Raw genomic sequence first — 13,166 nt, 5'->3', positions numbered from 1 at the left:
AGAGTCCATTAGATTGTGTTCCATGACCTGCTGAAAGAGGGGGTGAAAAGGCACTTATGGAATTGAGGTGATGGTGGAAAGGAGCAGAAGACGGAATCCAAGAGGATGGTGTCCTCTGTACAACCCATTAATTCTTGATGAATTAATTCATTTTTTTCATGTTGAGGATGATCCATCTGTTTCCTGAAGTCCTTTGATTAGATCATCAAGAATTACTTGCATCTCTCAATTTTCAAGATTATATTTTCAATATGTCTTGTATACAGGAAACCTCAGAAATTTCCTAGTAGGATTAACTTGCCAACAGTTGATAACCTGGCCTATTAGTCTTTTCAGTTGTGACAATTAAATTGGGGAAACGGGCATCCAAACTTTACTCGTATCTTGACAACTGTTAACTTCTGTAGTGCTGTGTGTATAATCATTCTGTTTTATACTTGGAATTTTATATAATGGTGGCATATATACACTACTTGTTTTAATAAAATGAAACAGGTTTTCAAGTAGTCCTATCCCTTTCAGGGACACTGAAAAATATGGCCTTGAATCAAGAGTGCTTTGAATTTTTTTTCTTAAACGAGTATTCTTTCAGTCAGACCAACAGAGGCAGTTAAGCAATCTCTAAAATGTTGTGGCTGTGCTTAATAACATCAGAAGTAGAGAAAAGACAGACTGAACTGAGAGCCAGGTATTAGATTTGGAAGGTGCAGCAGCCTATGTGGTGACTGATGTGGATCCAATACTTGTTCACAACATCGTGGTGCTGTAGGAGACGAGAGGTGCCCAGTGCCTTGGGTGGCTTACTATGTACAACCATGCAGTCTTCAAGGATAATGCTTCCTGTAAATGTTTTGATCTACTGCAAACTCCTTGTACAAGGCATTCCAGCATAATTGTGGAATAGTTGTTGAATCTGTCATACCAAATTGTCTGTACTCATCTTATCTCTTAAATTCTAAATTAATAGCAATACTGCAGTGGAGAGCAGCCTCTGCGGGAATTTTTTTTCCCCTGTGAAAGAAAAGCAGAGGTACATTGGTGTCTATTAGATATGTCCTCTTCTGATTGTTTCTGATTTACACTTCCTCATTTTACATAGCTACAAATGTAACAGTGAAATGTTAAGTTGTGACTACATCAAAAACATTCACCTTCTAGTGAGACTTAAGTCTGAAGAATTGGTTCCTGGAACTTTGAGCAGCAAGGGATTTCTTCAGTTGCCAGGGCTGGGCGTGTGTCCTGGTTTCAGCTGTGATAGAGTTAATTTTCTTCCTAGAAGCTAGTGTGAGGCTGTGTTTTGGATTTGGGATGAGAAAATGTTGATAAGGTGCTGATGTTTTCAGTTGTTGCTAAGCAGTCAAGGACTGTCTGGCTTCTCATGCCGCCCTGCCAGCGAGAGGGCTGGGGGTGCACGGGAAGCTGGGAGGGGACACAGCTGGGACAGCTGACCCAGGCTGGCCAAAGGGATATTCCATACTATATGATGTCATGCTCAGTATATAAAGCTGAGACAAAGAAGAAGGAAGGGGTGGGGGGCCATTCTGAGTTATGGCGTCTCTCTTCCCAAGTAACCATTATGCGTGATGGAGCCCTGCTTTCCTGGAGATGGCTGAACACCTGGCTGCTTACGGGAAGTGGTGAACGTATTCCTTGTTTTGCTTTGCTTGTGGGGGAGTGAGCGAGTGGCTGCGTGGTGCTTGGTTGCCGGCTGGGGTTAAACCATGACACCATGTTCTTGTATGTGAAAAAACTTAGCACTTCCCCAGCTCTTCTACTACCACTTGCTGACCTTGCCTTGATACTAGACACCTTGGGGAAGTTAAGAAAGTCTGACCACTGAGAGACTGATATCACGGAGTTTATTTTTAACTAAATTTTTCTACCTTGCTACTGCTTCTAGAACCATGTCAGGTAAAATTGGGCCTGTTCAGGCCTTCCACCTTAGAATGGAAGTCTCCTACAGTTGGGTTTATTATTATTATACTTTATTTTTTATTCTGTAATACTGTAAGCTTTTCACTATTCCTGAGGATTAGTCTACAGCCTCCCTGCAGGAGATGGGCAATTCAAAAACTAGGTAATATATACTAAAGACATTTCAACCCAAATGGGTGGCGAGGTGAAGGGTAGTAATGATATTTCATTCAGGAAAACATTACTGGATTGGAGTGTTACTGTGTTTGAGTATGTTAATGCTTTCCAGGCTCTCTGCTACCTCTTGGTGACCTTGCTTTGATGCTTGAGGTCTGAAGTTGCACTTACCACAATAATTGATTGCTTGCTAGTAGTCAGAATGATTAATGTCAGATTCATCTGTGTATGTTGGAGAAAAGGATTCAGGAAAGTGACTTGTTATGGTGCCGTATGTGATTGATATGCTCTGTGGCATCCCTGGCAATGCTTGTTTGTGCAGGTGCTGGCACTTCATTTGCCCTTTGCATCATTCAGGTATCTGCTACTAGATTCACTCCCAGTATCTCCCAGTCAGTGTTTTGCCTCTCCAGTTAGTTCTGAGTTTAGAGCATAAATAGTTGACCAAACGTGTTTTCTTTCTTTATTGAATGACTGTTCCAGTGTCACCTGCTGTCTCTGTACACAAAGCCCATGTGCCTTCATGACAGGTTATGGAATTAATCAAGTCAGAAAAAGTGTTTAGTACTTAGCCTGAAAATAAAGCAGAAATTATGTTATCTGTAATGTTCTATAAGAGACAATAAAATTAACATTCTTAAACAGATGATGATGATAAATTGTCAAAGCTTGAAGGTATTTTTACTGTACTTTGATGCAAAGTTCTTACTGTTAGTCAGCAAGATAATCTTATTGGGGTGATGATGAATTTAACCGATAAACACCAAGAAAGAGGAAAGAGAGTAAGTGAAGTTTTCCCATGGATCACTGTGTTTCATTGAATAATTGTGCAAACTTGATCAAGATACAGTCCCACATAAATATCTTTAGCTGTTCAAAAATCAGAATTTTAGCTAAAATAATGGGATTCCTAAGGATGTATAAAACCAGCCTTCTCATTTGGGGCTTTTAGAGTGTACATTTTAAAATAGTTTTCTTATAATACATAGGATTATGAGTCACTCATCTATTCTATAAAAAGAGAGAGAACACAAGCAGAAGGAAATGGGACATGCATTTTTAAAGACTGCTTCTGCCTTCCTTTTTGTTTATATGTCAGCTGAATTTTCATGTAATAACAATTCCTGTAGTTGTGGTCTTAAAACAGATACTAAATATTTCAAGAATTGTGATGAACTGTGGCAGCTGAGTTTTGTATTTAGATTTCAAAATAGTATGTATATAAAAAAGCTATATAATTTTTAAATTTCATGTGATATGTACGGAATGGAGAAGTAGAAGAACCAGCTGAATGTGTTTACAGAGAATTCAGAATGATGTGCTTCTCATTGATAGTTACATGGAAGATGCTTTTCAGTTTCAGACTGGATTTGCTGACTGGTGTGCTTTGAATGCTTGACTGTTTAGTATATTGTTTTGGCAGCATGTAGTGACACTTACTGGAGCAGTTTTGGCACTAGGCTGCTAGGGAAAAAACTTACTGTAGCCGGGTCATTTAAAAGCTTCAGTGTTAAAGCTGTCATTACACTTTTGATATGAAATGGGTTACCTGAACGGAGTAGTGTTCAAGTTCTCATGTTACTAGAATGCATTAAATAAAAATACCTAATTGTGGTGTAAATATTCAGTGTTGTAGTCTTATTTCCTTATTATACTGTCAGCAATTTTACAATTGTTAATGACCTTTTGGAAGAGGAACTCTGCCAGGAATCAGATTCTACCAGCAAGTAGAGGTTACATTTTTTCCTTGAGAACTTTGTGCAGAAGCATGTCTTCTCCAATTAACCTCTAGTGTTTCAACTTCTAAGAAAATGTACTTGATTTTGGCTTTAAAATTGTGTTATTTACATACACAGCAGTGTAGATGTTTTGTCGTGACTGTTACAAAAATCTTCAACTTTAATCCCACTTCGACTGTTTTATCTGGGGAAAAAATGTGCACCGGGAAAACATTACATCTCTCAAGTGCTCTCTGAAATACTTGTTGGTATTTTAAAACAAAAACACTTCTACAAAGTGATTTGTGTGGTCACTTGTGTAAGTTGCATAGCTAGTACTAGTAGTGTAAAGATTTCAGGAATAACATGAAAGTATTCTTCATTGATTAGTCTTGGGGGGGTGGGAGTCAGTTATGTACTTTTTGCAGAAAAAAAAAAAAGAAAAACCAAGGGGGGGGGGAATCTATCTTCTATAAATTGACAGTGCATAGACTTAAGAATTTTTTTGAAATCATGATTTTTTATAAGGAAAATTGCTTGAATGATTTTGAATAAATTGTTTCCTGTAACTAGGATCAAAGTTTTTTTGGGGGGATGAGGTGTAATGGTACATATTGTGGACTTGTTTTAAAAGAAATTCCATTCTTGTTTCCTTTTTTTTCCCCAATTTATCTTACAAATCTTCCAACTTTCTTTTAAAAAAATTGCATTCGTTGTTCAGTGATAAATCATTACTCAAAATCTATGTGGCAACCCCATAGTTGAGATAATTTGGTATCTCATTAGAGTTTTGTAGACTAAGCCTGTTCTGGCAAAGACTTAAGATTTAATTATTTTTTAACTTGAAAAAGAAATCTTGCATATATTCTCATTAACATTTTAAAAATATTATTCCAGCTGCGTTGGGGTAGAGGAGCACCATGCTGTTGACATTGATCTATACCATTGTCCCAACTGTGCAATTCTCCATGGACCTTCTCTAAGTAAGTATGGGTTATTCAAATTATATTTTACACTTTCAGTCTGTTTTGTCTCCATGTACAATTGAAAAAGACTGTTCAGAAGAACATTGAAGATGAGTTTGATTATGTAGAAGGTACTGGTTCTATATGATTAACTCTGAGGTGATAAAAAACCCACAAAACAAACCAAACCATCCTGAAAGGTTCCCTGATCTGGAGATGCAGATAGAATAAAATAAAATAAAAACCACCGCTATAGAGTAGAGAAATCAAAGTGAACAAAGCTAGAAGAAAACAATCTGGACTTGACAGAGAATGAGAGAATGAAAATTAAAGAATAAACGTTAAAAAAAAAAAAAAGGACAATCCAAATGATGGTGTAAGGTTCCTATATTTTAATCATCAAAATTCTAATACCTAGGAAGGTAACTTTCAGGAAAGGTAGGAGTTAGCTGTCTTACCTTTCTTGATGATTGTAGGCTATATGCCACAACAGTCCAGTGAAACCTGAGAATATGAACATCCTGTGGACTTTGTTGGGTTTGTTTTGTTTTCTTTTTTTTTTTTTCTATTTATAGCCTTGAGAGTTACACAGCTCTGAATTTCAGGTTTCTGATTTATAAACAAGTTTTCACCAAGTTCCTAATGCAATTTTATGAGTTGTCAGAAGAGAATGTGAAACAGAGCGGCAAGAGAGACCTCTTCTTTGGTTCTTCTTTCAGTAGATATATTTGCTGTAGAGATCTACAGTGGAAAGATGGAACAGTTTTTGTCTTTCTGTGACTACTGAAAGGATATTGCTTTATGCAGCTCCCTAGATTTTCCCCTATGACTTCTGTTCTCAAAAGGAAACAATGTAAAAATGAATTTCCACTTCGCAACAATGAATTAAATTTCTATGTTCAGAGCTGAAAAATGTTTATATGCACTGTGTGACTTTAACCTCCAAGCACTAAGTCATGGTTATTTGTGTTTTCTGATGTGTTGGGTGTTTTATTTTTTTCCTTGAAGACCACATAAGTCATAGCTGACTAGACATCATTAAGGCCTAGGATCTTTTTAAAGCTGAATTTACTTTACCATTTAGAAATAAGTTTAAAAATACTGCGTCCTCACTACTGGTCTTCTGGAATATGAACAAAATGATAAAGCATCACTTCTTGATGTAATCAATATATGTTGCTGATGTGTATCTTGTATAGTATGTGAGTTTAGGGTTACCTACTTTTAGGGTAGGGACTAAAAGGTAAGATAAACGCTGTTTTACACGCCTGTAGTTTTTAATATTCTAGTTGTCATTTTCAGCTGAAAATCTGCATGTCTCTCCTGTAAATCAGAATACAAATAACAGCCATTTATTTCTGAAACTTTCTGCCTGTTTTTTCTGTGGAATAGAGGGACTAGGAGGAGGAGTAGAAGGGGGATCATATCAGACCTTCAAAATAATAAACTAGTAAATTTGAAACTTCTTTTCTCTTCTTGATTTGGGAGAACTAGTATGCCTCACCCTGATGCCTGTGAATAACATTTTTGTAATGCAGAGGCTGCTAGCTCTAATGCCAGCTCTGTCTCACCTGCAGCGATTTGACAGTGAGATAAGAGTGAGTTTTGTGCTGGAAGTCTTTTCAAGAAGACAATCTGTGGTAAAAATTATCCTTATTACTTCATATTGCCTCAAGTAAGTAGATAATCTAGATTTTAGTGGAAGCTTCAGACATGTCACTTATCAACACAGGCAGAAGTGATATGTTGAAATATGTCTTCACCTGGAATTTTATTAATTGTTCTCAGCTAAGCTGTCAGAATCAAATCTGTGATAATTTGTGGTTTGGGCTCTACTTCCTTTAGTGTTTATAATAATGCGTCATGACTTCAAGTGTTGCAGCAATGCTCCAGAATGCTTCAATCATATGAAACTATGTATATAAGTAAAAGAAGCATTTTTATTTACAACTTTGTATTCTAAAATCCCTTTGTCTAAAGGAACAAAAGGAACAAAAATTCAGCTGTGATTTAAGAGGGCGAGTATATCTATGATTTCAGCAAGCACTTGTGTATATAATCCTATTTAATCAAATGATGTAGAGCAAAAAAATTACTAAAATATACAAGAAGAAACACATACTTTACGCTACTAAATGGATGATTACTTTCAGTGTCCTACAAAAGTAATTACGTGAAAGTTCCAATAGTGAAAGTTACTGCATAGGTACATGTAACAATTAAATTAACCAATCAATTTCATCTTGTATTTCAAACAAAAATAAATTCTCTTCTTGATCTGGAAGAGCAACAGTTTTATAAAACCTTTAGTAAGCAGCCATGTGTTTAAAATGCTAAATAATTAATCCTAAAATCCTAAATAATTTTTTTAAAAAAGCTATTGTAAAAAATAGTAATACACTATGAAGTTTTAGTTTATTTGGTTTAGAGTATTGAAATTATATTGTGTTATTTTCAAAGTTTTCTCAGCGATCCTTAAGTCCGAAAAAGCTCTGTTTGCCTGAATGCTGGGAGTCAGGTCTGTCACCAGACTCTAGAATCCAGAGCTTTAAGAGAGCACAAAGTACAGTAAATGTTAACAGGACTGTGTTCATCAGGACATTACTTTCTTAATCTGGTTTTACCTTCCCAGTAATACACTCCCACTTGGTTGTTTTTTTTTTTTTTTTTTGATTGTGGTAGTAATGCTGGTGCTTAATCTGAGCTGACAATATGAGATGGTGTACCAGACCTTAGAAGTGGTATTCTATGATTTACTGTATGGTCCTCAAAATTTTTTCAGTCTTCCTATGCCAACATTTCTTTTTCCTGTTTGGTCACTGGGAATCACCTAAAGGACCACTTCCAAGACTTGAGGCCTCATTGTACAGATGTATACCCCATTTGAAGTCTAGCATGGGACCTCTGAGGCAAACAGACTGGTAGTGTGAGAAGGCAGGGAATAGGGTTTGCCTAAAGTAGGTACACTTATTGCCCATTGTTTTGAGTGTATAAGGAATGTAATTTAAAAATAGCTTTGTGCTGACTTTTCATGAAAACTTCTGGCACACTCCTTTCCTTTTCTCACCTCCCCTGAAACTGTTTAGTGTACTTTTAGTGTTTGTGTTTTTAGTGTTGTCGCAGTGGGTTGTGCCTCGGTTTTCAGGTACAGCAAGGGTGAACACTAGTTCTTTCCACTAGTTTGGAGTCATTGGGAGGGAGAGTTGTTATATGTGCATTTCAACTTATGTAGTTGTTTGGGTTTTTTGTTTTAATTTGAGCAAGAGGATCCATTTAGTTACATTATTTTTCTTGCGACTGTTATTGTAATGCCCTAAGGGGTTATAAAAGCTCTGGAATTAAGAAATACGTAAGCAGAAAAAGTTTTCATTGCTGTTTTCTGTTCCTCAGTGTTCTCTTGCTTTTGGAAGGATGACGAACGTTGCCAAGTACTAAGTAAAGGAGAACAACAACTTTAATTTTAATTAGTTTTTAAGTGTTGGAAAGACAGATTTTTAAAAGTTGGTTTTGTGCTATAAAATCTCTTAAGCAGCTGTATCATCTTACAATTTTAATGAGTTGTTATAACAGCAGTGAATTTATGAGAAACTACTCTATTGCAAATTAGTATTAGCCACTGATTTCTTGTACTATTATTTATGACTGAGAAAATAGCTTTGAAAACTTAATAAACCTGGTTTCATTATTTATGAAGTTTTACTGTATTTGGATAGCTAGCTCATTAAGCAGGCTCTTCTGCACTGGTTTTCAGGTTAGCAAATAGCTATAAACGTCAGTTTATTACCTTAAATGTCTTCTAAAGGGTACATTTTGTCACTTCTGTAGGAAACAGCGTATCAATAGGAATAACTACCTCTTATGTGTAATGACTGTAAGATGTTAGTTATTCCTATACAAAGAACTTTTTTTCTGGAAAAGCAGCATTTTTTTTCTTTTTAGGAGCTACTTTTTTTTTTCCCCCCCTCTTAAATCCTTAGCTTCCTGTTACTGCTAGCTGTGTTTTCAGTATTACTAGCACCTTTTCTAGATTTTTGGGTGCATCGTGACTTTCATAAACTTAAGGATGAGCTTCCATAAAGTTCAAATTTGTATTAATACAGTTGCTTATCTGGGTGTCATATTTGCATTGCAGGCTGTTTTGTATACACCTGTAAAACACCATTTGTGTTGACAAGTAACAGTAGCTTTTCCCTTTTCTGCATTTCCTCAGCAGATATAACTAAATTTCTGCTTAATATTAGTTAAATTATAGATCTGGTCTCAGTAAATCTTTTTGGGGCAGTCTTCCAGTAGCAACTGTCTGCTGTGGAGCAAAATTTGTCTTTTTTAGAAAAAACTGAGATGCAACCTAAAAATTAACCTTAATATGTTTCTTAGTGTAGTAAATGATATGCTGTTAAGTCAGTAGAAAGGTAGCAAGTTCAGCACTGTTGGAGCTTCTTTCCTGGATGATGTGATGGCAGTCCTTTTTGCTGAGGCACCTGTTGGGAATTTAATGGGACTTCTCAGCCTGTTGAATGCTTGAGGACAAGAGATACAGGTTTGTTTGTATAGACAGAAAGTGTTCCAAAGTGCATTTTGCTAACAAACAGATGATACAACCAAGGGCTTCCTTTCAAAGCAGTAAGCCTGTGTTGTTTATAAATGAAGATACAAAATAAGTGGTTGATAAGATGAATTAATGAAATATATGTTATGAAGCAATTTTTCATGAAATAATGAAAATTTCAAGACAGGCAGTAACTTTACCATGATACCATAAGTCGCTTTGTCCGGTGCTTCACTTGAGGCCAAAAAATTCAGATGGGGAGGCTGCATACAGCTAACAATGTCCTAAAATACAGCCTTTCAATACATAGAGGAGGCTTATAAGAAAGAAGATGATGTTTTACTGACACCTGTAGCGACAGAACAAAGGGTAATGGTTTTAAACTGAAAGAGGGTAGGTTTAGATTGGGTAGAAGGAAGATGTTTTTTACAGTGAGGGTGCTGACACACAGGAACAGGTTGCCCAGAGAAGCTGTGGATGCCCCATCACTGAAGTGTTCAAGGTCAGGTTGGAAAGGGCTTTGAACAACCAGCTCTAGTGGAAGGTGTCCCTGCCCATGGCAGGGGGGTTGGACTAGGTGATCTTCAAGGTCCCTTCCAACCCAAATCATTCTATGATTCTATGAAAATAGTGCGGGTTTTTTTCGCATTTGTGTATCTGTCATTTTTCAGGGGGAGACCAACAACAGTTTTTATGAGAATGTCTAATCTTTCATTTTCCTTATCCCTTTAAGTATAGGGAACTGTTAAAAATGCAGTTGAATTTCAGATTCTCAAAATTGTAATAGAACATTAATTTATTCTTTGTTCATTATTAATGTGTTGTAACAATGCATTAAAGTTTCAAACAACTCAGAAATTGATTGTTTTGGGGTTCAATGCTTGTGTTACATGCATTGTGCTTGCATAGTAAAGATCACACCTGCCCAAAACAGTTTACGCCCAAAACTGTTATGGAGACATAAACAGTGGATAAAAAAAAGGTGGTTTTGTTTCGACCAGCATATGATAGTGAATGGTAGTAATATTATCAGACTGGATATGGGTATGCTCATACGGTGAGAGAGCACAATAGGATTAGGTCCTGTTGGTTCTGTGTTCATACATAAAATGAAGTCTGTGGATCTTGAAGAGGTACAGTTGTTCCGTTTATTAGAAACAAATCTGAGCTTTAGGAAATTCAAAGTTCTATTTCTAGTTTTGTTGCTGGCTTTTTAGATTTGGACAACTTTCAGGCTGCTGCTCTTTACTTGTGCTGCACTGGACATGGAGTCTTAAATCATTGTGTATAATGTGCACTGAGATTCTCACATAGACAGAGCTACAGAATTGTAGAGGATTACTGTCAGGTGTCTTGAAGATTTCATTTGTTGCAGATAGGTAGAGTGTAATCTGCAAAAACAGTAAGGTTTGTTAATTGTAATAATGTGATTGAGGCATGTCTGGCTCACTGATGGGATGACTGCTAATCTGAGCCATCTAATTTAACTAATTCAAAGTTTAATTCTTCTGAAACTTGTAGTGAAGAAGAGGAGGAACTGGCACAGACATGACTACACGGAGTTGGATGATGGCTCCAAACCGGTGCAGGCTGGAACACGGACCTTCGTTAAACAGCTGCGGGCTCGCTCCTTCCCAAGGTACAGAAGCTTACTTACATGTTTTAGGGAAAAAAATAGAGAAGCCTTGTTGGCTGAGTGTGTCTTAGAGGAAGCAACTAACATTTCTCTGCTTCAGAAAACGAAGACTGAGGATGGCTTCCTCCTCCTTTAGAGCCCGCCCTGCCCCATTGCGGTTTCAGATGGATGCATTTGCCTTTTCATGCAGTAGCTTCCCCTGTTCAGTTTTGCACTGGGATGTGTTGTCTGTCAGGACTGCTGCAGGGTGGTGTGGTGGTTTTGAGTTTTTGGCGTTTTGTTTGTTTTTTTGGGGGAGTGGGGGCAGTAGCATGAGTGGTGGGTTTTTGTCTTTCTTTTTTGTGCCTGAGCTGTCAGAATATTGTCTGTCTATTCCTCTAGTCCAGGAATAGTCTTCAATTTGATTCCAAATAACAGAACATAGTAGTATGTAGTCTATCCATTCTTACATGCTTTAGAGGAAAGTGAAGAAACACGGTCATACTTTTCATCCTGAGCTGTCTGTGATTGGCTATCTCACTGAAACGTAATGACTTACAATTCTTTGAAGGAGGTTGTTGTTACCAAAATGTATTTTAATGCCTTCTCTGAGAAGTCCTTTTTCCTATCCTCTTAAATTACTGTGTTCCGTCATATAGAAAGACTATGAGTTCCCAGATTATGCATGACAGTAAACATTTCCTTTCTGGTTTAGATCGTTTTCTTTGTCTTCTAATTAAATGTTTAATATAATAGTACTGGGTCCACTTCTTTTGTATTTGTATATAGCCATTCCAATCTGTCCTCCCCCAAACTGTGACATAATTGTTTTTTCAGTAGTGCTTGGAGGATGCTTTTCTGCTAATATTCCATTATTTCTTTCTACCAGTGCTGATGAAGTCATTTTGAAAATGCATGGAAGCCAGCTGACACAAAGATACTTGGAGAAACATGGGTTTGATGTTCCCATTATGGTTCCTAAATTAGATGGTCTGGGGCTCAGACTTCCTCCGCCAACTTTCTCTGTTTTAGATGTGGAACGCTATGTAGGTAAGAGTCTCCCTGGAGTACTTACAAACGATCTTGTCTGTAAATTGAAATAAATATTTGCATGATTATAAGAGCTTCCAGGGTGCTAAATATATATTCTAAACTGAATGACTTCAAAGCAGAAGAGTAGCAGAGAGTAAAATTAAAGCTATGGTTTTGTGGGTTTTTTTCTTTCTTTTTTTTTTTTTTTAATGCGTGGTAGATATGTGATAGGATACAGCGTTACTTTTCGACTTTCAAACATTTTAATTTTGGTGCAAGCTAAGCATGGAATGCTGGCGTTTTTTTCTGCTACATGTTGTAAACCAATGAAATACAATGACTTTTAAGATTGCTCTCTTTGTGGGAATTGAATGAATCAGTCTTATGGTCAATAAAGTTTATTCATTGGTTAGGATATTTCAAAACTTAATGTTTTGGGCTCAATAAATTGGCATTTCTGAATTCAATGTTTCTTCCTGGAAAATTTCCCACCTTGGCTTCCTTTGGTGGGAGAGATAGAGTTTCTCAAGGACCATTTATTTCTTTCTTATCAGATCGCTGTAATTGTTTCAACCTCATGCAAGTGTGCAGTGCAGAGAAATAGAGACTGACTTGATCACAGCATGACATTTCCTGTAACATAACATATAGTACACTTGAGAAGTCTGTATATGGCCTTGTCTGTGTTCTTGTCATAACCTAATATAATGATGTGTGCTGAAAGTAGGTTTTCTGTCCATCAGCATTTTACAATGGCACTGAAACAGTGGAAATATGTAGTATATGGAATGTTGTTAACCATTATGATGACTATAAACAGTAATCGTGTTTTGCTTTGAAGTGTAATTATAATTTTGATACTTCTGAATTTTTTCTTTTGGAATACTACCTCTTCAGATTCAGAGAAGAATTTGGTCTTCTCATTCATATATTTTGACCTGCCAGGTTCTCCAATTTAGGGAAAAAATTGGAATACCACAAATTTACCTTACTATTATTGAAATTAAAAATAAGAAAACTAAATAAGTACTATTCCAACTGGAATTTGTCAAGGTGATACTAACTTGCAATTTTAAAGTAATTATTTTTATAATGTACATCTAGATATATTCCAGCATTCCAAAATTAATTGTAAAATTTGACCCTTGTATAACTAAATGGACATGAAACAATTACTTTTGTAATGTTGTTGTTAG

General features: G+C 36.5%; 1 protein-coding gene across 1 annotated transcript in view; it reads left to right on the top strand.

Annotated features, from left to right (window-relative positions):
- The window catches only part of KDM7A (lysine demethylase 7A), a gene marked incomplete at its 5' end in the record, with an annotated part of 71,365 nt that overhangs the window by 25,004 nt on the left and 33,195 nt on the right, over positions 1 to 13,166 (top strand). The window contains 3 exons of the mRNA XM_082013743.1: positions 4,707 to 4,792; positions 10,845 to 10,962; positions 11,828 to 11,988. Of these exons, the coding sequence (XP_081869869.1) occupies positions 4,707 to 4,792; positions 10,845 to 10,962; positions 11,828 to 11,988 (365 nt within the window). The remainder of the gene's footprint in view (positions 1 to 4,706; positions 4,793 to 10,844; positions 10,963 to 11,827; positions 11,989 to 13,166) is intronic.

This window comes from Phaethon aethereus, assembly GCF_964289735.1.
Source record: "Phaethon aethereus genome assembly, chromosome: 1".
NCBI lineage: Eukaryota > Metazoa > Chordata > Aves > Phaethontiformes > Phaethontidae > Phaethon > Phaethon aethereus.
The sequence above is the reverse complement of the archived record's forward strand: the minus strand, read 5'-3'. Positions and strand labels throughout refer to the sequence as shown.